The sequence below is a fragment of the Electrophorus electricus genome, chromosome 20 (assembly GCF_041902795.1).
Source record: "Electrophorus electricus isolate QZ-2024a chromosome 20, ASM4190279v1, whole genome shotgun sequence".
In the NCBI taxonomy this organism is placed as follows: Eukaryota; Metazoa; Chordata; class Actinopteri; order Gymnotiformes; family Gymnotidae; genus Electrophorus; species Electrophorus electricus.
Window position 1 is genome coordinate 17,837,182 of NC_137516.1, and position 12,819 is coordinate 17,850,000.

Below are 12,819 nucleotides of genomic sequence, written 5' to 3' on the forward strand. Positions count from 1 at the left end.
TTTTTTGTCGTTTTTTATTGTTGCTGTTTTATTGTTTGTGTGTGTGTGTGTGTGTGTGTGTGTGTGTGTGTGTGTGTGTGTGTGTGTGTCTCCATTCATCTAATTCTTGCTTGTTCTCAAAGGTGCTTCAGCTGTGAAAAAAACAAGAGTCAGTGTGTTTTTATTAGAGAGTAACAGACTAAACATTGTCTACAGGGCAAGGTAATCATTAATGATTAATAAATAGAAACAAACACTTCACTGTAAACGTGTTCCCAGAAACACAAGCCCAGGCCGTGCTATATGACACATAATGTTCATTCTTTAGCACAAGCTCCACTTCCATCAAAGGTTGTTCTTCTAATAATGACAAACTCACCCTGTGCTTTAAGCTTAGCAAGGATAGGAGACAGAACATCTTCCAATTGCTTCTTCTGTTCTTCCAAGTCCTGGATTGTTGGATTTTTGACATTCTGAATCCAGTCAGATTTGGCAGAGCACGTATTGAGACAAATGTTCTAAATGTTAGGAAAAGAAAGAATAACGGAAACAATTGCTTTTATTTCTTAAAAAAGTCACCATCACATTAACATATAAATATTTATTAATTTTGAAGGCCCTTTGATCCAAAGTTACTTACAAATGAGACAAAAATCCAACACAAGCACACCACTGATACAGGACATACCTTCATAAAGTGCTGTTAGATCAAGTTTCCAATAATTGAACAGATACAAGTCCAAGACATGTTAAGAAAATACAAGTCCTATGAGGGAAGGGCCAGGCTTAAGAGCTAATGGGAATTAAAGGTGCTATAAGCGAAGTTAAATCAAGATGCAACATTATACAACACAGATACAATATAAAGCAATACAGTTAATATGCAATACATGCAATACACATATGCCAGGTCGCAAATGCTACACCTATTAAGGGGAGGTACCATATCATGAGTTACTTGTCTTTACCTTGTCCTCTTTACTGAGTTTCCCTTGAACTCTCTCTGGAGCCGCTAAGATGTCTCGGACCTCATTTATGGATGCTTGCAAACTTTGCTTGGCCTCTATTAGTACACAAAGTTCCATGAATGCCTGGTGTGACGGCCAACCTGAGATACACATTTACCGACCTACTTTCTTACCGGCCCAGGCGAGATAGTCCACACAGTCCCACCTGGAATAGCGCCGGGCCAGGTCGATCGCGCGTTCGCTGCGGAAGGTGACGGCTTGCGGGTCAGCCCCGAGCTCCAGCAGGGTTTTTAGGGTGTCCAGCTGACCCCACATGGCAGAGCAGTGCAGTGGGGAGTACCCTAGCAGTGTGCAGGGTTCAGATCCAAGCAGCACATCGACACCATTCACCAGGGCCATAAATTGATATCAAATTTCCCATTAGCTGGATAATTACCTCTTGCGGTGTGCGCGTTCACGTCCGCACGGTGCTTCACCACAAGCTCGCGTGCGAAGCCGCTTCTGTCGAGCATGCACGCGGCGGCCAAAACGCTCCTTCCAACATCATCAGTTTCCCTCAACATGTCTGGCGATTCCTCATCTATCAAATACTGAAGGCCTTCTGCATCGCCTTCCAGAGCACACGAAAATACCGTCTTTTCCGCACGCGACTGCATTTTCATTGAAGCTGGCGCGGAGAGTGTTGATTGATGTCACCATAACAACCATGTGGCCCCATAGGGAAGAAAAGACGTCTTTCTTGCTTGTACCACTAGATGGCAGTATTGTATGTCGCTCCTGCATAACGATGACCAGGCGATAACTGGGCTACAAGAGTTATGTAGAAACGCGTCCAGTCATTCGATCTCACTGACCTGTGTCTAGTGTCACTGATAGAATTTTCACATTTACAAGGTCAAGGCACAATATGCTTCTTCTGGATTATTGCTTTAAAAACACAATCTACAATTAAAGGCATGCTAAAAAAAAGCAAAGTTATTCAAATGATAAAATTATAGATTTTATCTGTAAAGATTTAATATGGGTCATGATTCAGTTCAACTGTATATGTCCCTCTGGTATTCTGAATTTCAGTATTAAAACAAATGTTTTATGGCACAGTGTAATTTAGCTTTGTCATTGTTTGACTTGCATGTGAGTGCAGGGTTTCCCTATCAGGTGACTCCTCATCTGCTCTTTCTATATATATGCGCTTGTGTGTGTATGTGTGTGTGTGTGTGTGTGTGTGTGTGTGTGTGTGTGCATAACAGACTGTGGAAAATTTGTTGTTACAACATAATTCAACTGAGAGAAGGGAAAGTGGGTGTAAGGAGAAAACTGAATCACCCACCATATCAGAGAGCAATGGAATGTTTATTTACCCATGCACGATGATGCTATTTTAACAGGATATCCAAAACCTTTGACCTTTTAGTGAGATGAAGGCTCATGTGACCCATGCCACTGAGAAGTCATATGCATGTCACTACAGCCTCAGTGGGAATTTCTTCCTCTAGAATCCCCAGTCATAATTATACAACAACGGTTTTGTGTTCCAGGTTCTTTTTGGAGGAAATAGTGGTTCAAGTATACCAGGACGTTCACAGATCATCTGAAATTTATTTCAGCAATTTTATGCTCTTTTTTCTAAATTATATGATAGAGCAGCTGTTAATATAATACAAAAAGTATAGTTATTGTAGTACAGAGAGTATAGTTAGTATTGCACAGAGTATAGTTATTGTAGTAAAGAGAGTATCGTTAGTGTAGTACAGAGAGTATTGTTAGTATTGTACAGAGCATAGTGTGGTACAAAGAGTATAGTTATTGTAATACAGAGAGCATCATTAGTGTAGTACAGAGAATATAGTTATTGTAGTACTGAGAGTATAGTTAGTGTAGTACAAAGAGTATTGTCAGTGTGGTGCAGAGAGTATAGTTATTGTAATACAGAGAGCATCATTAGTGTAGTACAGAGAGTAATGTTAGTATTGTGCAGAGTATAGCTAGTGTAGTACAGAGAGTATTGTTAGTACTGTACAGAGTATAGTTAGTGTATTACAGAGAGTAACGTTGTAGTAGTGCAGAGTATCGTTAGTGTGATACAGAGAGTATCATTAGTGTAGTGCACCACAACTAAGATCCTTAACATAAAAATCTCAAAAAGTGTACATTCCACTTTGGGCTGTAGTATTCATGTTCGTGCGAGCAGTTACCTTTGGTCATGTTTCTGTCTAATGTAATCCTGTTGCTGGTACCAAAGTAAATGTTTTCTCGTGACCAGGAGGAGAGAAAGGCGCCTGACTGCAGTGACTTGACTGTCATCTCGGCTGTCTGTCTGTAATCATAACACCATAGATGTTTAACCACCAACCAGGGGCACGTTTTTGTTTCAGTGCTCTTTCTTTGTGAAGTCTGACTGAAACCTGTAAGGTTAGCTCTGTAAAAATGCCAGAGATTATCACAAAACGTACTGGGACAAATATCAACGTAGCATATAAAATGTATGAGCAGAGTGTGCAGCAGTGTCCGTTGAAGAGAACGGCTCTGTCGCTATTGCCCCGGATCTCCATTAGGTGGCAATGTTGTGCTGCAGCAGAGTGTCCCCCAGACAGATGAGTCATGCTTTCATTCGATTATTTCAGAGGCAGGACCACTGGCCTCTATGAGTGCTTCTCATATCACAGCATTATTAAATGTATACTGATAAAGTATATAAACATTTTAAGTATGTAAACTGAGTCATAAAAATGACCTTTTTCATTTTAGAAGTACATTTGAGTTGTGTTATGTTTTGACCAGGTTCAGTGAGGAGCTCAAAAGGTCTTAGAACAGAAAAGTGAAAATGTACTTTGATGGTATGAGTGAGTGGCTGTGAGGGGGTTGATTTCACTGACCAAGGACCAGGTCCACCTACCCAAATCCTCATTCGAGCCTTAACAAGTCATAAAGCAAAATTGTTCTCAAAACAGCATGAAACAGCAACTGCACAGTATGACTGAGTGCGCTGAGTGTAATGTGTGGGTTGTGAACTTTCATCAGCTCAACTGGAATACCCGCTGAAAAAAAAAAAAAAAAAAAACAGGGTTCCCTCTAATCTGTAAGCAGCATAGCCACCTTTGTGAGTGCGTGACCTCTGTTCAGACGCTAATGTACTGGGAAGCTGCGTCACAGGCTATGAACAACATCCAGAGTGAATACTCAGCTGACATTCCAACTCGCACTTCCGTGCTGGAACGCCAAATCCACTCTGGCAGGACCATGTCCGCACCGCACACACCCAACATACTTCTATTTAAAGCGCAGGAGTGAAATTTTAGACTGCTACGTGTCCCTGACTTCCGGCTGGACTCAAGAGTCCCAGAGCTGTAATGCAGAGAGAGAGAGAGAGATAAAAACGGAGAGAGAGATACAGAGAGAGAAAGGGAGCGAGTGAGGGAAAGAGAGAGAGAGAGAGCGCTACAGAGAAGTCATGTGACGGGCACATGGAAGGAAGCCAGAGGCTCCAGGATACATCTACATACACTGACATTTCTAAAAGCAAATATTTAACAGGACTACAAATGAACAAATTAGCCAAAGACTACAGTTTTAACAAATGCGCTTCTGTGGCATACACCCCTATGTCCAGACTGCTCATTAGCAAATGAGCCTCCACCTTCGGTTGGAGGTGACACCTGCATCTGTTCTCCACAGCCTGAAGGGCCACGCTTCACCTCGCTGGAGTGCCCTCACACAACAACATCTGCGCTTAGCCAGGGACCACCAGAGACATCCCCGCACTTGGTGTCGAGCTGGGGTTTGTGGGTATACGCGGATCAAGGCCGAGGCTGGGTTCTGTTTCACTGCACTTAAGGAAGGAAACCTAATTCCTACAGCAACGTGAGGAAATTTCAAATTTGAGTTTATTCCAGAGTACTACAGAACGCCAAGGACGTACATTACTTATATTGATCTGTGAAGCTCTTACTGGGCTTCATTAGCAGTAAGCAGTCCTTCCAAATCTGCAGAGACAAGAATTTAACTCCGGGCTATGGACTGAAAGTTCTAAAAAAAAAACCTTTTCCGGTGGACATTCGAGGAACACTTCAGTAGTAAGCGCCTCTACTGTCAATACAGACAGCCCATTCCACATCAAAGACTGCCAGATGACCTCCTACCCTTTAAATACCCAGAATCCCCTGGCTGATATCACACTCTCCCTTCAGTCTGAGCCATTTTTGCTGTGTTGTGATTCGTGGCTCCTCCTGGCCACACACTGGCTCTAGTCAGCCAACAGCCTCAAGCTTGTGGCGTTATAAATAAGAGCGTGTGAAGGGCCAGGAAGGGAAGTAATTAAAGAGCTTAAAATGGCAGAGGGAATCCACTTCTTTAAAGCAGGACGTCATGGCATGAATGAGAGCTTGACCTGAATACATGACCTGTAACAGTGTGATAGACTACAGCATGCTTGGTGTACAATGACTTTGTCTCTGATCAGGTTAGATGAGTTGTTAGTGTGTGTAGACATATCCAAATTGTGAATTGTCTGTCATTGTAATGGTACCTTGAATAATTAGGGTCCAAATTTTTTGTAAATGATAAATGTTATGGAAGCATATCAGTAAACTGCATTTTCTGTACTGATCCACTGAGGTGCCGCGTTTCTTGAGCCGTGTTTCTGGGTCATTAAAATCCCGCGCAATTCATCTTGTCTTCTGGTGATTTTATCAACAGCCCCTGCACACCAGGCTGTGTGCCCTTACACGGTCTCTGACTCCCTCCTGCAAATCATATTCCATGGTGACGTGTGTCAGAACGATAAAGTCAATATGGCACAGGATCTGAAGATGGATCAATATTCTGGCCTGCCGTGCGGTGCTCCCTTCAGCTCCAGAAGCCAAGATCCAGCGAGTCTGACAGCTGCGCTCTTCCCCATGGGAATGGTGTCAGGCTGACGGTGTTGCGGATGGGCCCGCGTCACCGAGCCCAGCACTGACGTTCCTGGAGCACTTACCTCGATTAGAGACCCACACCGCATTCCGATCCAATATAATTCCGACATCTGTGATCCTTCACCATCAGTTATATAAGGACAAACCCACCTGCCTGTGTTATGCCTGTCACATGTCGCTCTGCACGGCACCCGTGACGTATTGGGAAATTACAGCGGCATTATGGGATTGAGTGGCACCTCTCTGTTGTGTCACACAGTGATGACACATCATGAAACGCTCAGTGATACAGAGTCACTGTGCACAATGCTTATCAAAAGGTGGGAAATTTTAAGGTGGGCACCCGGCACCATTCAGCCTGGCCTCCTGCGTTGTTTGGCTGATTCAAGACACCCAGATGAGTTTGGTTCTCAGCCTCTGTGTTCCTGGGTAGCGCTTTGAAGTCCTACTTAGAGACCGCCGCTGTTAGACTCATTTGCCGTGGCCCTTCCTGTAACTATGACACGTACTTTCATGTCTTAGGTAAAAATAGACTTACAGATACTGAAGTACTGAAGTCAGTAAAAAAAGTGCATACCACATGCCTTGGGCCACTTTTAAATGGTTTTGAGTTTTATGTTCAGTCAGATCTGTGTGAATGCAGAAAACATTCTTACGTTTTGTCCTTCAGGTCAACAGAATTTTCATCAAACTGCATCGTAAAACAAATCAGTCTAAGACCTGATCAGTATCGTTGGAAATGGCAGTGGTTGGAAAAACACCTTTGCTATTTTAAATGTGTTGCCTAAACTGCATGCACCGACCACAAAAAGTCAACAGGAAACCGTGTCCCTGCACAGAGAGTACAATGCCACTAAAAGTTCACGGGGGTGGTAGAAACAAATACGACGCAAACAACGGCCGCGTTGCTGGTGGGGGGTGGCTGCAAAATGCTTAGTTTCTACAGGTTGCTTTAGAGATGGGAGACGGGGAGGGGGCAACAGGCACCCATAGTAAGGTTACGAACGGAGCCCGCTGGTTTCCAGTGCAGGGGTCCTGGCCTACTTTAGAGCATGCTCTGTGCACACTGCTGCACCTCTGCTCTACATATGTATGCACATGCCAGCTGCACACGACTGGATGGTGACTATATTATGCACGTTGACTATATTAGACATGTTGACGCATTTTGGTGCAGAGGCAGAAATTCATGTTTGTGGCAGGTGGGCATATATTTTTCGCGCAAACACTGACACACGCACACACACACAGACACACACACAAACATACACATAAACACACGTGTGCATGTGAACGCACACACATATACACACACACAGTTTGCTTTTTATGCATGAGTTGTGTTGTCTGTCTGTGGTCATCATGAAGGCACATTAGTTGATGGCACATTAGATCGTTAGCTGGTGTGTGTGATGAATATGGTCATCCCAGTGTGGAGTCTCTGCTGCTTCTGTAGATCAAGCAGGCTAATTAGGGACACTCTGATGATTGGGTGTTCCAGAACCCCATGTCTCTGACACACACACACACTGCCTCAGTAGGGTTCTCTCCCGGAGCGTGGGCAAGGGACCTGCCAGCTTTCAGTGCGATTAATTCCGTCTCTTGCTCACTCTCTCCAGAACGTTCTGTACATGGAAAAAAAGAAATGCAAATAGACCAATTACGAAGACTAACATGACTTGCATTGTGCAAAATAGTGCACCACAGGCTTCCAGATTTTGAAAAATCAATTTAATCTGAGTAAATGTGCTTTACACGTGTTATTTTCTGAGTTAGCGTGCTTTACGCGCGTTGTAATCTGAGTTAACATGCTTTACACATTATTTTCTGAGTTAGCATGCTTTACGCGTGTTGTAATCTGAGTTAACATGCTTTACACATTATTTTCTGAGTTAGCATGCTTTATGTGTGTTGTAATCTGAGTTAACGTGCTTTACACATGTAATATGAGTTAATGTGCTTTGCGCATGTTGTAATCTGAGTTAACATGCTTTACACATTATTTTCTGAGTTAGCATGCTTTATGTGTGTTGTAATCTGAGTTAACGTGCTTTACACATGTTGTAATATGAGTTAATGTGCTTTCTGTGTGTTGTAATCTGAGTTAACGTGCGTTACACATGTAATCTGAGTTAATGTGCTTTACGCATGTTGTAATCTGAGTTAACATGCTTTACACATTATTTTCTGAATTAGCATGCTTTACGTGTGTTGTAATCTGAGTTAACATGCTTTACATATGTTGTAATCTGAGTTAATGTGCTTTACATATGTTGTAATCTGAGTTAATGTGCTTTACACATGTTGTAATCTGATTTAAGGTGTTTTACACGTGTTATAGAATGTTTCATCACAGTCCCCTTTGTGTCCAGGTCAGCGCTGCCTGACTGTGGTCCAGAACATTGTTTGAGCTCTATATCAGAGGTGTTTCCAGCTCATGCAGTAAAATGTTAGTTATATATAACGTGTGGCTTTAGCGCTTCAACCACATGAGAGAAGAGAAGAAGAACATTGCTGCAGGCAAGTGAGATTCGAAACACTCAGCCTTTGCTAAACAGTCATCCAGACAATATAATACCATTTAATAAAGATCAAGGGTGGGCTTTGGGTTGGTTTATTAAAAACAGATATTATGGAATTATGTGACAGATAATGTGGCATTTGTTGATATTTTAACAAATCTTAACACCTATGTTTGTTTCAGATCACAGCCTACTTGTATACTGGCCATAAAGACCCAGACAAAGGAAAAACAAAGATATAACACTCACACAAAATCCTACTGAGGGAGGGGGAGCACATGCTCTCCTCTCTAACTGTAGCCTTTACCAGGTAGACTGGCCAGAGCTGTGCTGGGTTCAATCAGCCCCACACGCACTCTCTCTCTCTCTCTCTCTCTCTCTCTCTCTCTCTCTCTCTCTCTCTCTCTCTCTCAGGAATTGGTCCTGCTGCCCATAGATTGGCCTGGTTTGACTCCCAGCACTGCTATTGACACCTCCAGGTACTCAACGTGGCCCTTCATAGATCTCTGTCCATTCCGAATCTGCCCCATTGGCAAACCACTGCATTACATCACTAGTACTTCACATTGCACTTGTAATCCCCAATATGACATCCCTATTACATCACACTGCACGTGTAATCAGGTCAGTGCAGCAAACTCAGACCATCTCTGCTTGCTGGTTGTATGTTTGTATGTACACTGAGGCAGAATAAAAGATACACCAGCTTCTTTGGCTCCTCAGAGCTGCGAGTGTTGTGAGTGTTGGATTGATCTGAGAGATTTAGATTGATCTGTGAGTATTGGACTGATCTGAGAGTGTTGGATTGATCTGTGAGTATTGGATTGATCTGAGAATGTTGGATGGATCTGTGAATGTTGGATTGATCTGTGACTATTGGATTGATCTGACAATGTTGGATTGATCTGTGAGTGTTGGATTGATTTGAGAATGTTGGATTGATCTGTTAGTCTTGGATTGATCTGTGAGTGTTGGATTGATCTGAGAATGTTGGACTGATCTTTGAGGTTATCTGTCCCCTGCAAGTCATGCCCTTGTGCCTCAGGCTTGCCTTCAGACTCAGGTGGCTGGAGACTGGCATCTATAAAGGGATGTTTACCAAACAGCAGGGTGAGTGTGTGTGTGTGTGTGTGTGTCCGCCAGTCTAATTCCCATTCCTTTTCAGACCATCTGTACTATTCTGTGAAAAAAGTGCTCTGTGTGTGAGGGGACACAAAAGGAGGTCCAATAGAACAAACAGCCCAGTGTGAAATCATTGTAATTGCATGTTCTTCAGCCTGTAGGTTCCTGTTTGGCTGGAGAGGCACATGGTGGAATCACTACATCACTACACAATGCCCTCCAGGCCAAAGTCATCAGACCACCCTGTGAAAAAGCCACTCATGTATTTCACTACACAATACTGAAGGCTTTCCTGAAGGTTTGACTGCAATGCAAACAAGTCCATAGGTAACTGTATCTAAGCCTAGAACCAACTCAGCTAGCCACGCTACCTGACATACGCTACTCCTGACACACTCTCTCCCTGCCATGTTACCCCCTGACAAATGCTACACAAGATACGTGCTACTCACACACGCTATCCCAGATACTCCCTATTACTGAGACACTCTACCACAAGCTCAATGTACACTGAGGGTACACTGTAGCGGTAGTGAGAGTGTTTGCCTCTAGAGGTCGGATTGACTGGGCTCTGAGCAGGGAAGGCGTTAACACTTTTCTCTTGCCTCTCCGTAGTGTTTTCCTCTCCGTAATATTTTCCTCTCACCTCTCCATGTCCTGATTGTAGATGCTCTGCATTCCCTCTTTCAAAGGATGATTCTTTCCTTTTGTACCTCAGTAAAATCTAGAATCATTCTGGAATGGTGTGAACATGACTAACGACTAGAAGTTACAGTTCATCAGCCCATGGTACAAACATGACCTCTTGACCTCTACAACTCACCTCCAACGGTGTCCCATATCATGCTGTGCTAGTAATATCTTGTGTGTTCTTCACACAGAGTGGGCTGCATTTTCGTTGACGTGCACTGGAGAGTGGGCGATTACGTAATCACACGTCTTAAATGTCCAGACGGACGTCACAGTCATTAACTCTACACCTCTGCGGCTCACGCAGCTGTGTGCAACTCGGTGTAGAGCTGCTCGTGGTGTAAAGTCACGCTGTAAATAAGTGTCTGTAATTGTAAACTCAGTGTTTCTTTTTTTCTTCTTTGTCTTCTTCAAAGTTTTGGGGCAAAACAAAGTGGGTGGGTGGATGCTTGTTTCGGTTTTTGGTGGTTTCACTGCAGGAAGTGAAGACTCATAAACATCGTCACCATGGATCCACGTACATAGGCATTTCTCTCTGGCTTAACCAGTACTCTAACACTCTCAGCCCTGTTACAACTTTGGTACTTATAATATGAAAAGAATTTGAAGGAAATGCTCACGCATTGCAACATATTCGCCTGGTAATTCCAAGAATAGCAATATAGCAATGAACGACATTCCAAAAATAGCGATCTTTACAACTCCTTAGGCCATTAACACATGGAATTTGGTTTGGAATGAAATGACACACCTCACCCTCACAGGGATTTGGGAAGACTCACTCAGAGGGTGTGCTGGTGCACACATGGGAATGAATCACAATCCCAGCATGAGGAGATGAAGGGTGGCAGGCTGGGTTTCCAGGTCCAGGAGAGGAATGGAATGCATCAGTCCCACTCCAGCATTGGATACGGACGCGATCTGCTCTGGGACTGATATGGCGTACATGGACTTCACCTAAAGCTGCTTTATGTTTTTACAGATATTTTCAAAATTCTGTTCTGTTTACCTTGAATCATTTAGGCCACATTGCTTATGTAAACTTGCTGTTACTTTCAGTAATTACAACAGGTTAATGTATTCTGACCTTGTCTGGTAGTTTCCATGGTATTCCTAGGCAGGAACCTCAGTTCACTGAGATTAGTTGACTTCAGTGTCTGAGGTTTCCTCTCAACTGTCAGGGAGTGGCATGTGTTTCTCACAGGGTTTCAGTGCCGGCTGCATTGCCAAGTTGTTTTAAGCAGACACACCCTTCGCAGTCTGAGGTGTGTTTGAGATAATACATGCTAACGCTGTGAGTGTGTATGTGTAGGGAGACAAGTCTGAACGCGACAGTGTAGCTCTACTTATTGCCATGGCAACAGCGAGCTGCATGCCTCCCACGCATGACAGGGGTTCCGTCTTGGGAGTGTGTGTGTCCCTGCGTCACACATCCCGCGTCACTGCACCGTCTCCCCTGCGATTTCTCAACCACCCACCATCCTGGGGACTCCACATAGCACTCCATGCTACCCCACACACACTCCTGTCTGCCCTGCTAGAGTCCTGAAGTAAGTTGAGTTTTTATACACACACACACACACACACACACACACACACACACACACACACACACACACACACACAGACACACAGACAGAATGAAGAGGGCATAATAGTTTAATGGCACTGTCCAGCCTGCAGTCACCGATACTCCCATACAGGAGTTGGGAATGTATCAAGTTCAGGCACTTAAAAGCACATAACAGTCTTCAGACATAACAAATCCAAGTGTGTAATGATGTCATTTAAATCCAACAGTGTGGTGATGTCATTCAAATGTTTTACTACCACAAAGGTAGGTAAAACCAGTCTCTACTCCACTGGATTCCAGAGTGAAACCGGCATGGTTCCGGAGAGGGTGAAGGACAGGTGAAGTGAGGTGAGACTTGCGGAACCACACGGCTCTGGACGTCCGTCCTCTCACCCTGCTGGGCCACAGGTCAGCGGGACTGAGGGCTCCAGTGCCTCTGCCACGTTACCCTCCACTACCTACACCCCTGCCACTCCTACCACCCCATCACCCCTACCACCCCTACCACCCCGCCACCCCTACCACCCCATCACCCCTACCACCCCTACCACCCCGCCACTCCTACCACCCCTACCACCCCATCACCCCTACCACCCCGCCACTCCTACCACCCCATCACCCCTACCACCCCTACCACCCCGCCACTCCTACCACCCCATCACCCCTACCACCCCTACCACCCCTACCACCCCGCCACTCCTACCACCCCTACCACCCCTAAGACCCCATCACCCCTACCACCCCGCCACTCCTACCACCCCTAAGACCCCATCACCCCACCACCCCGCCACCCCTACCACCCCTACCACCCCATCACCCCTACCACCCTGCCACTCCTACCACCCCTACCACCCCTACCACCCTGCCACTCCTACCACCCCATCACCCCTACCACCCCGCCACTCCTACCACCCCTACCACCCCTACCACCCCGCCACTCCTACCACCCCATCACCCCTACCACCCCTACCACCCCTGCCACCCCTACCACCCCTACCACCCTGCCACTCCTACCACCCCTACCACCCCGCCACTCCTACCACCCCTACCAC

At 44.9% G+C, this 12,819-nt stretch overlaps 1 protein-coding gene across 1 annotated transcript; it reads right to left on the bottom strand.

Moving 5' to 3' along the window:
- Nucleotides 1-31: 31 nt before the first annotated feature.
- Nucleotides 32-1,643, bottom strand: ankrd45 (ankyrin repeat domain 45). The gene is made up of 5 exons (XM_027011380.3): nucleotides 1,384-1,643; nucleotides 1,121-1,288; nucleotides 948-1,042; nucleotides 359-497; nucleotides 32-131 (listed from the first exon to the last, which is right to left on the bottom strand). The coding sequence occupies exons 1-5, from the start codon at nucleotides 1,607-1,609 to the stop codon at nucleotides 100-102; spliced, it is 660 nt and encodes a 219-aa protein (XP_026867181.2). The 5' UTR covers nucleotides 1,610-1,643; the 3' UTR covers nucleotides 32-99.
- Between the last annotated feature and the right edge of the window lie 11,176 nt (nucleotides 1,644-12,819).